Raw genomic sequence first — 18719 nt, 5'->3', positions numbered from 1 at the left:
GAAGGATTATAAAGGCAACATTGAAAGACACAAGGCGAGATTGGTAGTTAAAGGTTTAACACAACAAGAAGGTGTAAACTACATTGAGACTTTTCTCCAGTTTCAACAAAAGATGCATTTAGAACTATCATGGCCTTGGAAGCACACTTTGATCTATATTTGCATCAAATGGACTTTAAAACTGCATTCCTCAATGGTGATTTGGATGAAGAAATATTCATGAAGCAACCCGAAGGTTTTGTGGAGGAAGGAAAAGAGCACTTGGTGTGTAAGTTGAAGAGGTCAATATATAGGTTAAAGCAAGCTTCAAGGCAATGGTATTTGAAATTCGATAAGATTGTCACTTCATATGGTTTCAAGGAAAATAAAATTGATGCATGCATATATGTTAAATTCTGTAGGAGCAAGTTTATTTTTCTTGTCTTATATGTTGATGACATACTACTTGCCAATAGTGATAAGGATTTGATATATGACACCAAAGATTTTTTGTCTAAGAATTTTGAGATGAAGGACCTTGGAGAGGCTTCTTATGTTTTGGGCATTGAAATTCACCGAGATAGAAGTCATGGTTTGTTAGGTCTCTCACAAAAGGCTTATGTTGAGAAAGTATTGAAGAGATTTAACATGTTGACAAGTAATGGTGCTGAAGTTCCAATCACCAAGGGAGATAAATTGAGTAACAAAGATTGTTCAAGGAATGATATAGAAAGGGAGGAGATGAAGAACAAACCTTATGCTTCAATGGTTGGAAGCATTATGTATGCTCAAGTATGTACTCGCCCAAACCTAAGATTTTCTGTTAGTGTTCTAGGTAGATACCAATCTAATCCAGGAGTGGCACACTGGAAAACTGCAAAGAAGGTTATGCGTTATTTACAAAGAACAAAAGATCACATGCTCGTTTTCAAGAAGATTGACAAGTTAGAATTGGTAGGTTACTCTGATTCCAATTTCGCTAGATGTGCATATGACATAATGTCAACTTTCAGTTTTGTGTTTATGTTTCGAAGTGGTGCATTAGCTTGGAAAAGTGTCAAACAGAAAATAGTGGTTGTCTCGACAATGCATGCCGAGTTCATGGCATGTTTTGAAGCAACAATGCATGGCATTTGGTTGAGGAATTTTTTATTAGGTATTCAGGTTGTTGATAATATATCAAGACATATTTAGTTGTATTGTGACAACAAGGGAGCTGTTTTCTTTTGCAAAAATAACAAGAGATCTTTAGGACTCAAGCATGTTGACGTAAAGTTTTTTTAAGGTTAGAGAGAAGATGCAAGAAGGATTCACTACTGTTGATTATATCAATATCGTGGACTTGATTGCAAACCCATTAAACAAAGCTATCTCTAATATAGGTTTTCTAAAACATGTCACAAGCATGGGAGTCCTATCAAGTTTCGAAGATGCCTTAGAATAGTGGGAGCTCGAGTTATTCTTGTTTATGAGTTATCTGTTTTAGTTTTGAAATTTTTCTTTTGATTGAGTTTTCATGGATATGCCTTAAATAATAATATATTTTGTTTCTACATACTTATTTCATTCTAGTTAGCTAATTTTACTATATATCAAGATTGTCCTTTTGACATAAGGGCTTATTCTAAGCATTAAGGAAGATCACTTTGTGATCGTAAAGAGGACTATATGTGTTAAGTGTGATATTCACTGTTAAGCTCACTTATCATATATATATGTTTGTCCATGACTTGTTGGTACTTTATGTGAATATTGTTGCTTGTATGTGATTATAGAGGTATGTATTCACTCTATTGGATATCATGGTCTATAGTTCTATAAGCTAATGATATTTGACACTAAGTTTGAAAAGATATTGTTATCAAATAATCTTCCAAAGTTGCGTGCATAAGGAAATCGATTCTTGATCCTAAAGAAAGCGTTTGAATAGATGTCTTGCCCAAGTGGGAGAATGTAAGACTTTTATTGGGCTTACATCTATTTAGTAGTCCTATTTGATTAAGATTACAAGATAGGACGAAATATTTGATTATCCTGGATTACTTGGTGGTGAAGTAAACCTACAATGATTGGGAATATCTTTTCTGTTAGGTCATGGATTCTGGAGGTGCTAAAGATATGTATTAGGGATTTATTTATGGGTAAGAAATCTAATATACTCACGTATAAATATAAGGCTTAGGTCCCCACTCTTATACACAATATTCTAGCACAAAACCTACCCCATATATGAGTGCATAAGGCGTGTAAAGAGAGCAGAAGATCTTTGCTTGTTGATGTGTTCGTGATTCATTATTGTGCTTGGATTCAATGACTTCTCAAGGTCAGTACTTTTAGTGTGCATATTATAGTTGACTTACATTAGGTGTATCTTCAATTTGGATTAACAACACTGCTTCCGGTTGGTTGGTTATCTATCAAAGTCTTGACTAGCAAAGAGTTTTCAATTCTTTCGCCTAAAGAAGTCACTTCAATAGCTCCCCAGCGAAGTAAGGTGTCATATGATTGGTTACTCCTAAGTACACTTCATAGTTTGACATTCAGACTACTGAGTCGTATTCACCATAATGACACTTATCTCTTTTGGATATCTTTGCCCGTACAACATGATACTGATTTGGCGCACTTATATTCTTATGAATATAGCTGAAGTTGTCGAGCCTGGTGTAGAATATCCTAAGCTTCATAATGAAGTAAGCAATTTTGTCTTCAGGTTCTAGAACCCTGATAGGTGTTCCTTCCTCGACCGTAATCGCTCAAGTGCATAAATCAGTAGCACATTTGGCACCACCACCACATTTATTCTATTCGCCCGACCAAGCTGGGCCAGAAGTTGACACACCTGTATTCACAAGAAAGATGTAGTTAGCTCAATAGTTACTCGGTCTGCGCACTACATAAGCATTATAATTTCTAAGGTCAACAAGAAGGTGTCTATATTGACAAGGTATTACGTACTCACAAAAATATTGACATGAACTTTAAAAATACAAAGCATTGTCCTAAACAATTCTAGAAAAATATTTTAGTTTATTAAAGCTTTTATTTATGATATTACAATTTTTTTAATTCGATAATTATTAAAGGGTAATTCTAGAGAGACCAAATTTTTACGCTAAATTTTGTAAACCATATAACATGGTGATTGATGATTGAATTATTACTTAAGTATTTATTAATGTGCTTATTTACTATTGGTAACACATTACATGATTTAAAATTTTAATCTACCTAGCATTACTCATTATTAAATATTCCGTGAAGTTTTCTTCAACCACGAGATGATATGATTTGACATGCGAAATGGAATGGTCCTTGATGGCTGTTGAGATAAAACATATGTGGAAGGCATTATGGAGATCTTGTGTGCCAATAAATTTAAGATTTGTGGATGGCGAAATTGCTGGAATGTTTTACCAACTAGGGCAAACCCGATGAAGCGAAAAATCATCACTTGCTGCGTGTATGTTCTGTGATAGGGTGGATGAATTAGTAGAACACATTTTGAAAGACTGCCCGAAGGCCGTTGCAGTTTGTTTTTTTGAGCCCACTATGCTTCGAGTGAATGTAGCTAAAAACTGTGGTTGGAAGGATTGGATTGCAAGTCTGGCGAAGTTGTCCAATGACAATTTTGATCTTGTACTCGTCCTTGTTTGGACCATTTGGAAAGATAAGAATGCATTCTTCTCGAATGGCTCTTCCACGCATCCAATGGAAATTCAATCTGCAGGAGTTCAAGAAATGGCATGGTAAGACGATAACCACATAACACGTTGTTGTGTAAACTGGAAGAAGCTGGAACTTGGATGGTCAAAATGAATTTTGATAGGGCCTGGGGCTGGGAGGAGCACAGTCGTGTATGGGGAATGGGTGTAGTAATACTAGATGATACGGGAACGTTTGTGCCTGTGATGGCGTTGAAAATGGCTGGAATATCATCATCATTACAGGCTAAGATGGAAGTAGTAAGAACAGCGGTCATGTTTGCTCAGGAAGTGTCAACAAGTCCAATGGAATTCGAAGTTGATGCCCATCTAGTCCTTGTTGCGTTAAATTTAGAGGCAGTGGATAATACTTCTCCGATTGGGTATGTAGTGAATGATGCTCATTATTTTATGCGTACACTTCCTCATATTAAGCTCACGTAGGAATGAGTTCATTTCCATTCAGTTCGGTTTTTTGCCAAAATCGAAATTCAAACTGAAGTTACTATTTGGTTTGGTTCAGTTTGGTTTTTTTTTTACTTTAGATTTCGATTATTTCCAGTTTGATTTTGGTTTGGTTCTCCTTTTTTCCTGGAACATTTTTTTTTAATTCTAAAATTGATCCTTTGTAATCCCTGTATGAGAATATATGCTACTGCACCCCCTACCCTTATCCTAAATTCATGATTCGAATTGTGATGTGCAACCCAAAATCAAAAGGGGAAGAAAGTAAGTAAACTCATCGTGATTACTTTACAGTAAAAAAGAAGAATAATAGCTAGGATATGATTATTGTTTTACATATATAGAAGATGTGAGAGCAAAGCAAATTGTAATATCATCACTCCTCTGTCTTAATGCATTGCTGTTATTATTTTGTGGCAACTTGTTTGGAAGATTATGATTATTGTTCTGCAAAAACAAACCCTCAAGGATCTAAAACGTAGCTCAAAATTGGCGGTGGTTTATAGTCAGTGAGGCGTTGGAGGAGGGCGGGAGAAGGGGGAGAGAAGAAAGAAGAGGGAGAATAAAAAAAAAGAAATAAGTGGGAGAGGAACCAAGATGGGCCTGTTGGGGAGAAAGAAAAGGAGAAAAGAAAGACAAAAAGACGAGGGAGAGAAGATGCGGCAAGAAGAAAGGATGGAGAAAAGAATATGCAAGGGTTTGTAGTAAGAAGACCTTTTTTTTAAATGGACTTGAATTTTAGCTTTTAAAGTATTTGGGTTTACAAATTGTGCTTGAAATTGGGTTTAAAAAATAAAATATCCAACATAATAAATAAATAACATTAATATATATACGGTTTAGTTCGATTCTTGAATTACTGAAACTGAAACCGAATCAAATGATTTTGGTTCGGTTCGATTTTTTTAATTGGTTCTATTTGGTTTCAGTTCTTGTTCTATATGAATATCATACTAGTCCAATCAACAAAACCAAAATTTGTTCAATATGAAAAAAAATTCATTGTGACAGGAACGCGGATGTACACCACGTGTTTTTATAGAAGTAGTGGGAAATTTTATTTTTTTAAGTTTTTAATTTTTTAACACACATATCTCACAGTTTGTATAGGTTATACTAAAAAACCTCTTGTTCAATACAACAATCAGTCACTTAGTACTACAGTCTAGTGATTTTTCTCTTCACTTATAAGTGAGAGATCTTAGATTCGATTCTCACCAAAGGTAAATTTGAACCACATTATTATTAGCTCATTGAGAGATTAAGGTCACCTTTTTCTGCTCAGTGTAAGTGATATGTTTGTTAAAAAAAAAAAATAAAAAAAAACAATCGTCTCCTCAAAAAAGCCCAACGCAAAACCCATAAATCCCAATCGTCCCAATTCCCAAACCCTTGTGCCCTTTTCGCTTCCTCATCTAGACTAGAACCCTCCAGGGCTCCTAGCGCATCAGCTATGGCGAGCGGAGATGTAGAAACGGTGGACTTCGAGCCCGAAGATGACGACCTCATGGACGAGGACGGAGCCGTCGACGCCGAGCCCTCCGCCTCCCCCAGGGCACCACTCCCCAAGCTCAAGTCCGCAATCACCGGCGTCGGAGCGGCGTCTGCCGCCCCTAAGAAGACCAAAGGTCGCGGATTCCGTGAAGATCTGAATGCCGACCGTAACAGCCGCCTCACTGCATCCCACTTCGACTCTCTCAACTCCTCCAACGGCCTCGAACCCCAACGATGTAAATCTCCTCTCCCTCCACCCCTCTTCTCTCTCTCTCTCTCTCTCTCTCTCTCTCTCTCTATATATATATATATATATATATATAGTTTGTTTTTGTTGCATTTTGGTACTGCGAAAAGTTTCAATTTTAGAATTGATTGGTAGCTATTATTTTAGAATTCATGGGGTTTTATCTGATGGAAAGAGATTCCTGATTGATTGGTAGCTTGGATTGTATGTTTTGGGAAAGTTTCAATTTTTAGAATTTGCTGGTAGCTAGGGTTTTAGGATTCTTGGAGTTTTATCTGATGGAAACAGGTTTTAGATTGGATTTGTAGCATTCTTCATTTTTGTTTGTCCGGATTTATTGGGGGTAATTAGGTATATCTCTGTGTGTTGTGTGTGTTGTGGCAGCAAGTTGAAATTTGGAGCATAATGGCAGTCAAAATGTGTTTAAATGCTTTAAAATTTGGGACTGAGTATAACATCTGTGGGTATGACTAGAAAGGAACACTGCAAATGCATAAGATGTGTAGGAAAGGTGGGTTATGACTCTAATTTGTGGATTTATTTGGAGCTTGTAAGATGTAAACCTTTCATATTGAAGTTTCGGCAAGAATGAGATGAGCATGAGATGGTTTTTTTTTCTTGAGGTTTTTCAGGAAACAAATGTAATAAGAATATGGGAAGTTCATTCTCGAAGGTGCAGAAAATCATTCAATTTTCCATATCTTTTCTTTCTTTTTTCCTTTTTTTCTCACTTGAAAGCTTATGACTTTTAAACCTCATGTTCTTTCCTCCTTTATCGGAAAAGGAAGATTATTTGTTGCAATGATGGGTTAAATCATATTTTCTCTATTAACTGAAAACTTGAAATGCTTGTCTAGAGATTTAAAATAAACTTCTATGGGCTAGGCTTCTTTTGTTAAGCATGGCCTACCATATTGCAGTCTAGATCCACTTCAGCATTCTGTGCAAAAATAATAGTGTCCTACTTATTTGGAAATCAAGTTTTCCTTTTTTATTTTTCTTGTTGGTGTGTATATAGCCTCATTTTATGTTCATTATCTTGCCTACATCTTTTCTATTTCTTTTACTAGTTCAAATTTAAACTTTAAGATTCCACTGTAATGTGTTTCATTTTGACCTCTAGTGGGTAATATGTTCTCTCATTGATTTTGGGTTGGTGGCCCGTAATTCTACCTGCTGGAAGAAGCTGCTTGAATGTGTACCAAGTCATGAATTCATTCTTTATCTCAACTATGAAGGCAATTATATTAATTTGGCCCATTCTTGCCTTCCATTGCTTGTTAGACTTATTTCAGTAATGCTAAGGCCTCAATAGTTGAATTATTTAGTATAAATTCCTACTGTTTTGATTTTGGTCAGTCAAGAATTAAATTCTTGTATGGTTTACACAGAACCTTTTCATTAAACTATCATAGAATTTTCTATTTTTTTGTAGCCATAGAGAAATTAATCTTACTTACATATAGTTGACCCTTGCATCTGCTGACAGTTTCTTTCTTTCATTTTGTAAATGTCTACAGCCGTTGAGGGATGGATTATTCTGGTCACTGGGGTCCATGAAGAGGCCCAAGAGGACCACCTACAAGATGCATTTGGTGAATATGGGGAGATAAAAAATTTGCATTTAAATCTTGATCGCCGCACCGGGTTTGTGAAGGTATGATAGTACTTTCATTATCTATACCATGAAATTTGGATGTGCATTTTTTTAAATTATTGAAAAACAGTGGTAATAAGTAATTAATCAGTTATAGAATATGGAGAATACCAGAAATAAAAAAATAAAAAAAGTTGTGGGTGAAATTCTTAAATCTTTTCTAGTCAAGGATGGAAATAAGTTTTTGAAAATTCACAGAACTGACTGAATCTGCATAAGACCATGGAGCTTTTGAATTTAGTTGTTGGATTATCAATCCTTTTAATTACAAGATTGGAAATTCTATTATTCAACAGTGCATGAAGAATTGAACCACTACCCCAAACCCCACTCCCCCCCCTAAATACACACAAAAGGATTGTACAAGAACAAGGGGAGCTCAACATGTCAGGGTGGTGGTTTAACTCTAAGAAGTGAAGGCCAAAAGGCTTATGACCTATTCTGACTGTTTAAAATGGGAATTAAGAAGCAGTCATGCTCTTTTCAAAAGAATTGGGTGAAGAGGAAGTCAGAAGCTTGCCTTTTCTTTTCATAAAAGTAACCCACATTCTGGGTCTCTATTTGCCAATTCATTTTATCGATGTTACATGGTTCCTAGAGCATATTCTATAAGCCCTCATCTAATTAGATCAATTACGAAGCTTGATTAAACATTGCTTTTGCCTTGTAAAGTCTTAATGCTTTTATGGTAAGAGGATAGACAGATATATCTTCTTATCCTGTTCCCACCTTCTTTACTTGGTATATTGGCCATTATTTTAACCCAAGTCTAGACGACATAATCTTTTTAAACTGGAAACCTAAAGGCTCCAAATCCTAAAACGGGGGTTTTATTTACCTGTGAGATCAGAACCTTTTGTTACATTAATCAGGTGCTCTGATGGTATAGAGTTGAAGTAGGGGGGTGGGGGTGTTGGTTTTTGCCTTACGAACTTAAAAAGTTTAAATAAAAATCTGTTACATATAATGGACCTTCCGTTATTTTGGTAAGCAACTAAACTGGGAGTTCTTACATCCTAATGGAGCCAATAATAAAAACAATATATTGTGGAATGGAAATATTAAAATGCTGAAACTGCTCACTAGGATGTTAAATGCATATGTACATCTGTGATAATATTGTTCCAGTAAAAGCAAAGAATATGATTTTGTATCAAAATGTTAAGCAGTCATCTTTCTTGAGCCACAGTATATTTGCATCTCACAATAAGCTTTTGAACAATCAAATCCATATATTGCTTGAGTCTAAATTTCTTTAGGAAGTGCAGTTTTTGTTCTATTTTCAGAAAAATAAGTAGTTCTGTATTCATACAATAATATAGGATGGGAAGAATGCTATTTGACATTCTAAGGGGCTTATTTCATGCTTTTGTTTTGGTGATGCACCGTTAAATTCATATGACAATGGATGATTAGAAGGCTTTCAGACAGTGTTTTGACCGGTTTCTTAGTCAGAAGTTAAATAATAGTTCTTTAGTGACTTAATGTGAATTGTTATTATTATTTTTTGTATCAGGGGTATGCACTGATTGAATATGAGAGTTTTAAAGAGGCAAAAACTGCGATAGACAAAATGAACGGAGAACCGTTACTTACACAAGTTTTAACTGTTGATTGGGCCTTCAGCAATGGATCCTTCCTTGATGGATCCAGGAAGAACTCAAGGTTTTAATTTACACCAAATCTTGTGAAATTTTCGTACAGTATAGGTGTTTCTAATAATGCTTAAGGCTTTTATAACTAACTTTCAGGCACATGCTTCTTTAAAACATCTTGTGTTAACATTTTTAATTTATGCAGACCGCTTAGAGAACGTCGCTCAAGGAGTCCTAGGAGGAGATATTAATGTGGTGTGCACATTTACATCATGAGGGGCCCCGATTTCAAACAGGGTGTAGGATGTTTTATCCTCGAGTTATTAGAGCTTCGAGGTGGTGTGTGCAATTCACTTGTTTTATGGATTCATCTCTAATTATGCGTGGGAGCCCCCACTTTTTTCCTTACTGTGGTTTCAAGTGATGATTTTCAGGTACAGTGATTTGTTTTTGTTAACATATGGATGTTTCCTTAAGTGTGATTTTATGTGACTTTGAAGCTGCTTGCTAAGACCATGAATTTTGTAACTTTAAATGTAGTTTAACCTTCATTTATGTATCAAGTTTTATGATTCTTGTCTCATTTCCCCTCAGTTGTATATTGGCAGAACGTTATATCAAAGTGTCATCCTGTCATAAGATAAAAAACGAAAAAAAAGGCCTCTCGCGCGTGCGGAGAGGCTGGCTAGTGCTTATAACGCAGGAAATAGACACTAGGATTTTGTAGTTTCAGGGTTTTAGTCTATTATCTGTTTTGCTAGTAGTCTTTTGTTTTGCAACATTAAAATACGAGGCTCATTGCATATTAGAATATGCAATGATGAACGTATGATAACGTCCGTCATGTCGGGTTGAATCAAACCTCATCGTTGCTGCAATAAGAAGCAGCCACTTGAGGGTCATGGGTGGAAGCATTGAACTAGTTTTCGACGCTTTATATTGGCGATCTTTGTTTTGGTTATATATCGAGAGAAATCTGTCTGGACCTACTGAACTTCCCTGAAGGATGGATTCCGAAGGCGGCGGCGGCGGCGTATCCCTCATCTCGACCACCATGGCCGAAATCTCGACCACCGCGTAAACCCTTTACTTTGTAGAGGCTTTTGCCTCTCATGTGCAGTTGTGAACTGAAGCAGGGCCATAGCCCTATGTTGAAGATGTGGGCTTTCAGCTCATACTTCTTTTAGTGACACTCTACATTTTGTTGAATACATCTCTTTTTTTTTTTTTTAATAAATTAAATGACTTATTCACTCTAATATAAAATGACTCTAGAATGTTTTCAAATAAGTCGGTTACAATATTTGTATGTATTCAATAAAATTATCATCCAACGAGCATATATAATTTATGTGAACATATATATTTAATACAATCATCTTATTAATAAAATAGTGATTCTATTGAATACATGAAAGTATTATAGTCAAATCCTTTATTTTCTAACTGTGTTCCAAAATTAGATAACATGCATCCTAAGATTATTTTCTTGTATTTACATTTCTCATCACATGATGGTGAACATAATGAGTATAATCTCTCTTTCTAATGGTTTCCATAAAGGAGTATGATCCTTAAATGAGTTTAACAAGAAGCAAAGTACTATTAATTGAGTTTGAGTTTTAAAAATGGTATTACCTCCCAAAGTCTATTCCCAAACGAGTAGAGAAAATATAAGCATGTTAGTCAAGCATGCAATTTTTGTTCTTCGCAGACACCTCTTTAACTTTTTGCCAGCAACCCAATTATTATGCACACTTTGGTTTAATTGAAATAATCTTAACATACTCACAACAATAGGTCAAGATAAGTATGGTCTTAGCTCAACTCTGAGCTTTAAGTAAGTACATAAATCTACTTGCTTGTGGTCCAATATTTTAGTGATAGAGTGTTGAGTTTTTACTTATACGTCTCGGGTTCGAAATTTCCTCTTTTCCAGAATTATTATAAGAGTCTCGAACCCTTCCTCTTCCCATTAATTATAAAATTAAAAAAAAATATTAAAGAAAAAGCACTAATCTACCTAATTTTCTTCAAAATCGAATCAGGTTACTATCTCGTCAAATTTGAGATACCACTTCACCAACTCTGTTTTACAAATTCGAATATCAATTGTCAGATGCACTTACTAAGGAGGGCTAGAGTAGACTGTTCTACAACCTGCTTAACAAGTGGACATGCGTGAGATCTATGCACCAATTAAAATGGAAGCACTGATCGAGTTATCTTTCATGATATTTAGAATTGTATTATATAGTAGTATTTTTGTTATGACTCATATCCTATTTCAATTGTCTTTATACCTTAACTCTCTTTGTACACATATATTTGGCCAAATCAGATTAATAGTCCTCATGATAATAGGATTGTTGGGGGACTTTTAGATCAAGGTGGACGTCGCCTTTGAGAACTTTCTCTCGTCTCCCTTCGTTCGGTTTCATACCAAGTCCTGGAATCTCTCGAAAAAGTTAGCTCGTTTAGAAAATATCCCGGTTAGATCAATGACTCAAAGATTAGCATGATTAAGAAAATAATAGCTTAATTGCTCAAGTTATGTATGTTGTGGAAGCTAGAAGTTTATCAGTTTAGCATGAAAGAGAGAGAGTTTGCATGGTTGTATGGTGTTTTAGGTTGGATAATTCGGGTTTCCTAGGGTGGTAACAAGGTTTCTGATGGATAGAATACTCAGAGGAAAAGCTATGGAAAAATATTGAGGTTGCAGGGGTGTTGCTTTCTAAGCTTTAAGGTTTTTTGTTATGATGTTCTAGCCTCTTCTAATGGCTTCTGATTTATTTTTCTAGGTAAACGATTCCTTTCTAGGGTTCCTAAGGAATCTCTAATTGTGGCTTGGTCCTTTCTTCCATTTTTCCCTAATTCTCCAGCCACGTCCGTTTTGGTGTAAGATGGCTAGATGCCACCTTATGCAACTTGCATCATGCCTTCTTCCCAAGGCGCTGCTTTCTCATGTTAGCCTTTCACAAATGCTATTTTTGGTAGTACGACGCATGGCTTTTGCGCGTTGATCTTTTGCATGAACTAGGATAGGAAAGTCAGCCATTAATGCATGCTTTGTTGGCTCCTCATGTGATTCTATGACTTAAGGACTTGGTTCACTCCTAACTAAGTTGGTAAAGTTAATTTCTAGGGAAAGGGGGAAACTAAGTTGATTCTCTCTTAAACTTGCCCTTGTGGATTGCAAAGGTTATGAGCTTGGATCTTTGGGCTCCCAAGCAAGCAAAAGCCTTTCATAATCTTGACTCCACGTAGGCCCGATAAACTTCCATAACCATCCACAACTTGGCAAACCCCTAGTATATGACTTGGGTTTATTTTAGCATGAGTTGTAGTTAGCATGATAGAACTTGGTGTGATAAATAGGCATAGGCATGGGCATGGTGTGATTTACATAAATTCATGGCTTAATTACTGTAGCGTGGCATGATTGCGAACATATTCCTTCCTTGATTCCGCACTTTTGCATGTATTCGGGCTTTGACTTGAGGCTTGTATAGCGATTGGGCTTCAAGGCTTCATCAGGCTTGCGTGTGACATTTTTAGGCCTCAACAAGGATATTCTGAAGACTGCTCTTGTGTTAAAAAATAAATAATAAATAAATAAATAAAGGAATTAAACCCTTGTTATGAGATCCGTTAGGATTCAAGGCCAAAATTGAAAGTTATGTTAATTCTTCTACTAATAGGTTGTACGTGGCCCTCACATGTGAGGCTACAATTGTCATTTCATCATCCTTTTAGTTTTAGGCTGAGTTAGGGTTATGGTTGGGCAGCGATAGAAACTTTTGTTGCCTATATATCCTCTCCACTTCCTCCCATTCCACGTGAATTGACTTTCGCTGACTACCTCGTCAAAATGCATAGTTCTAATTTTAATAATTTATTCTTATCGTACTCATCGCCACAAACACTTAGACGTGAATGGATTCAAAATTGGATATGTAACGAAGATTTTACGTTTGAAACGTTGAATGTTTTCGGATATTTTGTGTTTCGTATTATGCGATCTTAAATTGTGAACCGTGGAACCTACATGGGGATTCTTCTCCCTTTATCCCTATCCCTATCCGGATTCTCTCCTCTTTTTCTGATTTCCTTATCCTTCTCTCTTTCCCCTTCACTTTCTCTCTTTCCCTTAAGTTCTCACCCGAGCTCTCTTTTTTATGCAACCTTTCCTTCTCCTCCCCAAGCTTAACAACAACAACCACAACCCTCACCAATTGGATGTGGAGACCTTGAAACCCATGTGCCAAGCCATGGAACCCCAACAGTGATAGAGTCACAGTTTACACCTCCCCCGACGAACTCCAACATGTTTTGTGGCTTTTCTAACGTGGATAAGTCCCTTGAAACCTTTGGGGTGTGCTTTAAGGTTAGATCGGAGCTTGTTTTAAATTGTACACACTTGTTAAGTGTAGAAATAGCTCGAAGTAAGCTTTCCCCAGATTCCGGTGAGAACCTGTGCATTCTAGGCGATTTTTCGACCAACTCCGGCCACGACACATCTCCAAATTGGTACAAACTTCTTCCTCTCATCCTAAGCTTCATCTCCATAGCTTGTACATTAAATGGTGAAGAAATAAGCTCGAACGGAGCTCTAGAAGCTCTGTCCAGTTTCTGAGCGACCCACGGCCTGAAACCAGGTTAACCCGACTCGAATCCAAGCCCAACCTTTATACCCAGCCCAAAACCTTGGACCATACGCGCCTCTATTGGAGGTACTATGCTCCGCCGCTGGGCGACTTTTCCTGGCAACTTTCTGGTGACCCAACTTGGCTCGTGCTGTGGTGTGTGGCCCCATGGTGGTACGTGGTGGCGCGAGAGGGTACTCAAGGTTCCCCTTTATGTTTTTCGACGTCTTGAATCCATTTACGACGTCTATTTTTCCAAATTCAATTGCTTTAGTATAGTTTTATTGATTAGTCCCTTTATGTGCTTAAGTGCATTTGTTAGTGGCATTTCCATCCACCCTAGTTCGAACGACTCTTCGACGATAGAGTATCTATGAGTGGACCCTTTCCAAAATGCATGATTTTATTCTTAGAAATGCATACATCAAAAGCATGATTTTATGACTACGTTTTATGAAACATTTATGAGTAAATTGGATTTACGCTTTATGAAATATCATACTTTATCGAATTTACGTTACTCAAATATTTATGAATATGATTTATGAGATGATGTTTGAATTATTGAGCTCTGATGAGATATATTTTGGAAATATTATGTTCATAATTTCTTGTGCTTGCTTAGTGCATTTTCATACATGTGTGCCTTCGGGCGGGCGATGTAGTGCCTACGGGAGGAAGATTTATATATGCCTTTGGGCGGGCAATGTAGTGCCTTCGAGCGAAAGATATTTATATATGCCTTTAGGTGATTGTGATACCACTACTAAGCACACTATATATGATATATGTTTTATGAAGATTTTATGGCATGCTAGGATTTTCGGAAAACCTATTACTTATTATGCTATATGAGTTTTCATAAACTGGGGGTTAGTATGTTGATGAATAACTATTTTAGTATTACTATATATGACACACTCTGACCAGATCAAGGCATGTTGGTCGTCACGTGAGGGTGACGTAGCCATGTGCACAGTTCGGAAGCATTAAGATAAGAAATAAACGAATAATTAAAACCGAAACTACTAGAGTGCACTAGAAAGCGAGAAGTGTTAAGAGTAAGATACAAAAGTAAATACTCCTAATCAGAGCATAGAAAGTCTAGGTGCAGTCCAGTAGGACAAGTACTAGTCATACAGTACCATAAGATGTCCTACAATTATTTTTGATAGGTCAGAACCGCCGAAATCCTCAAGGCCACCGACAACAAGCTTACCTAAAACCTGGAGGGGCGCAAAACAGAAAACGTGAGTGGGCAAAAACAAATGTTTTACAAAACCATTTCATTTATCAACATTTCTAACCCCTCGCTGTAAAACATGTATAATTTTTCCCAGAATCAGAAGATAAGCATATATATACTAATTCAAATCATGCTTCACAATATCATATTCATATGTATGCCATGCTAAGATATAACAGAGTAAGCAATTCAGGTGAGAATAATTTCATATAAATATCATGTTAGCCGGAACCCCTGTGGTAGTTTGGATGGCTGAATTCATAGCTCAAAAGTCAATCTAGCCGGAGTCACTACAATGACCTATACGACATTATACTGCACAAGAGTTGGAACCAAATGAAAAGGTATGTACACAATAATGTGTGTAGTGTAATCATGCTCAATACTACTTACACATAATAGCTGAGCGATAAATAGCTAGTCACCTACGAGTTGGAACCACCTAAGATGGTCTATACGACATGACTGTGCACCTAAATTGGATCCAATATGAGCATATGGTGCGGGAGGTGACATAATAAACAGGCATGTGCCATATCTCTAGCTAAATCACAATCACCCTAGGTGCAGTTCTATGAGCTCAACATTATTCAATCACATATCGCACCATTCATAATTCACATAACCAAACATAACTCACTTGAGCTTACCTGAGTGTTCACAACACCACAATTATATATATAATGCATCATATACCAATTCATATACGAAATATAAATTTATATGCATGGCATTTACGGCATACTTTTATTTAAACACATATTTCTGGAAAAATATCAAGTATATAAATATACACTAAAAACCAAAAGTCCACTCACTGATATGTCGAAAGGTCGTAGCCCCCAAGTCGCCCTTGAACGCGCTCGTCCTCAGAATAAGTCTCATCTATATGTGAATTAACTATAAAAACGTTATTTAAAGCACATAAGCAGAATTAGCTAATAACTTCTCATACAATGCTCAAATGAGGTGTTTGAATATATCAACGTGATCTACATAACTCCACGAACATCACCATATTTTTAGAATAATTTTCCGACCACCCACATGCCGCCACGCGCTAGCCAAGGCACGGCAATAAGCGGCCACGTGACAGGCGCCGTCAGGTATATATCGGGAATATTCCGTTAAGTCCTAACGGAATCTGTCCAAACTAACTGACGGCATCGAAATATTCCGTCAGACTTGACGGAAGATTCCGTTGTCTCTTACCTCTGAACTCCGGCGACCGTCACCGGCGCCGAAAAACTGGAAATTTTTAAACCATGAAATCTCGGCCATTTTTGCACCATTTTTCACAATCTTTATACTAAAATGAAGTGCATGAAGAATAGAACAAGTTTATACCTCTTTCAAGCCTAAAAAACCACGGGATCTAGTCGGGAAAATTCAAGAAAAACCGGCCAAGGTTGAAATTCACTATCCCGACGTCCAAAACACTCTAACGATACACCCTGAGCTTCGTGACAACCTTCTAAACCTCCATGTGAGCTTGAAATCCCCTAAAAACCTCACAACAATTAGTGCATGAACAGTACCTCATTCGGGGTTTGAGTTTTCACGTGATTTCGAAGGTGTTCTTACCTGAAAATGGTACCTTTGAACTCGTATGGTCCTCACGAACACAATGGTGTGTTTCACACCCTCGATCTGTCACGTTTCAATGGGTTTTGGGTGTCGTCAGCACGAAGAAGAAGGAGAGAGAAAGAGTCTGAAAGAGAGAGCACGGGAGAGAAGAGAGATGAGGTTTGTGTGTGTGTGTGTGTCTCCCACGTGGTCACCAACCGACCAACCAAGAACATGACAACCAAGTACCAAAATATGTCACACACACATACACTACAATTTCAACGTCTAAGGATAAAACCGTCATTTCACGTCCTCGAGAATAAAATAATACATATCTCCGGAACGGGCTGTGACAATATATATAAACTTGGTTCATTCATGTTTTGTTTTGCACCCCTTTAGGACCTAGAAACGAGACATACGATCCGAGCTACGAGGCATTCCTATATCAGTGAACTCGTGTCCTCCTCTCTGCGTTTGACAACTCTTGTAATAGCACTTTTTATTATACCTTCTGCTTGTATTCTAAATTAGTAATATGCTATGAACATATTATGCATTATCACTATTATTAACTTGGTAGTTGAATATTATTATATTATTTTGTAAGGTTTGTATTTGAATATTACATTGCGTAGTTGTGGCGAAATTTATATGCATTTTTCACATGTTCTCAGCATATGCATTCATGAAATGGCTTATGTCCCCCTCGGATGTCGGCCAGCACGTGGCCATCCTGTTGTCCTTCAGACATCGGGATCGGAGCGTGTCACTACTCCTCCTCTCTTGTTTCCAAATCGGGTCTACGACTTTGTTATAGCTTGAATTCAAATATTTGTCATTTGCGGATATACATATCAAATATTATTAGGAAGAGTTGTAATCTTGTTTGAACTCTCTGTATTTGTAACTGCATATACATTAGTTGAATGCATGAAGAACACGACTTCTAAAAATATGTTTTATCTTACACGCTCTCTCTCTACCACCTGAAATCGACTAGGCCTCTTATGAACAATCCCAATCCAAAGCAAGTGACGCCTGCAAAACCAAAAATACGACTGATAATTGGTTTGATATGGTGGATGTTAACAGTTTGGTCTCCTTGGTTGGACCAGCAAAATGAAAAATATGACTGATAATTGGTTTGACATGATGGATCGTAAAAGATTGGTCTCCTTGGTTGGATCAACCAGCTACAATTGGCTGTGACTGCGGGGTACGTCGATCTTGATTGGGAAAACTTGGGGGTGACGCATGATGGTGGAGAAGATTTCAGTTCTTTCTTTCTTTGTTCTCAGTACAAAAATGAAGGGTGCGGGGGAATGGCAAGTTTAGCTCACATATGAGGCACGTGCAACCCATTAACAAAAGAATTATTGGAACTTTTAATTTTGAATTTGATTCCTAATGGATCTGAACACAAAAATTAATTTCTATTTTTTTGCCACGAGAGGAAATTTTCAGTTCTCCCACTTTGTCTAGTTTTGTCTCTTTGTGTAAAGACAACAAAACCTTGAAACTACTATGTTCAAGAGAGAGAGAGAGAGAGAGAAATAATGGAGGACAGAGAAAGTAACGAGTGAGTGAGTGAGTGAGTCAGTGAGAGCTAGTTTACTCTCCCAAGGGTGCAGCCTGTAGCTTGTGCAGGTTTTGCGCTGTCATCAAAGCACCCTTGAATTGAATTGATACTTTCTCTTTTCTTCTTTGTTCCACCAACTCATCTTCAAGTTGAAACCAGCACAGCTTAATCTAGTCCTTAAATAAAAACTTCACCTACTCACTCATACATTTGCCTCTCCTTTTGTAGGAAAGGGATTCTCTTCAGATCCTTTCTACCTAATCATTCTCATTAAATAATTTGGATTTTTGAAATTTGATCATATAGTTAAAGTTATTATAATTTTTAAAATAGATCTATATTTTTAGCCATTAAATCAAATTTTAAAAATTCAAATTGTTTAATGAAAATGATTAGATGGAATAGATCAGGATCTCCTTCCCCTTTTGTATACCCAAAAACAATCATCAGATTAAAATAATCATCCGCCCCATTATTGCTCCCCTTCTTTTTATTATTGTATGTACATATACGTATATGTGTATATATAAAAACA

At 36.9% G+C, this 18719-nt stretch overlaps 1 protein-coding gene across 1 annotated transcript; it reads left to right on the top strand.

Annotated features, from left to right (window-relative positions):
• Positions 1-5508: 5508 nt before the first annotated feature.
• Positions 5509-9724, top strand: LOC126617275 (RNA-binding protein Y14-like). Its single transcript, XM_050285300.1, has 4 exons — positions 5509-5878; positions 7410-7546; positions 9063-9211; positions 9347-9724. Exons 1-4 carry the CDS (start codon positions 5602-5604, stop codon positions 9390-9392), a joined length of 609 nt encoding a protein of 202 aa, XP_050141257.1. The 5' UTR covers positions 5509-5601; the 3' UTR covers positions 9393-9724.
• Positions 9725-18719: the final 8995 nt, after the last annotated feature.

Source organism: Malus sylvestris, chromosome 3, assembly GCF_916048215.2.
Source record: "Malus sylvestris chromosome 3, drMalSylv7.2, whole genome shotgun sequence".
In the NCBI taxonomy this organism is placed as follows: Eukaryota; Viridiplantae; Streptophyta; class Magnoliopsida; order Rosales; family Rosaceae; genus Malus; species Malus sylvestris.
Note: the sequence above shows the minus strand (reverse complement) of the source record. Positions and strands in the feature narration are given on the sequence as shown.

What these genes read in the sequence shown, in the direction of transcription:
- LOC126617275 (XM_050285300.1), top strand. Translation starts at nt 5,602, where the DNA reads ATGGCGAGCGGAGATGTAGAAACGGTGGACTTCGAGCCCGAAGATGAC. An exon ending in GCCGCACCGGGTTTGTGAAG is followed by an intron (nt 7,547 to 9,062) that starts GTATGATAGTAC and finishes TTTTTGTATCAG; the next exon opens with GGGTATGCACTGATTGAATA. An exon ending in GGATCCAGGAAGAACTCAAG is followed by an intron (nt 9,212 to 9,346) that starts GTTTTAATTTAC and finishes TAATTTATGCAG; the next exon opens with ACCGCTTAGAGAACGTCGCT.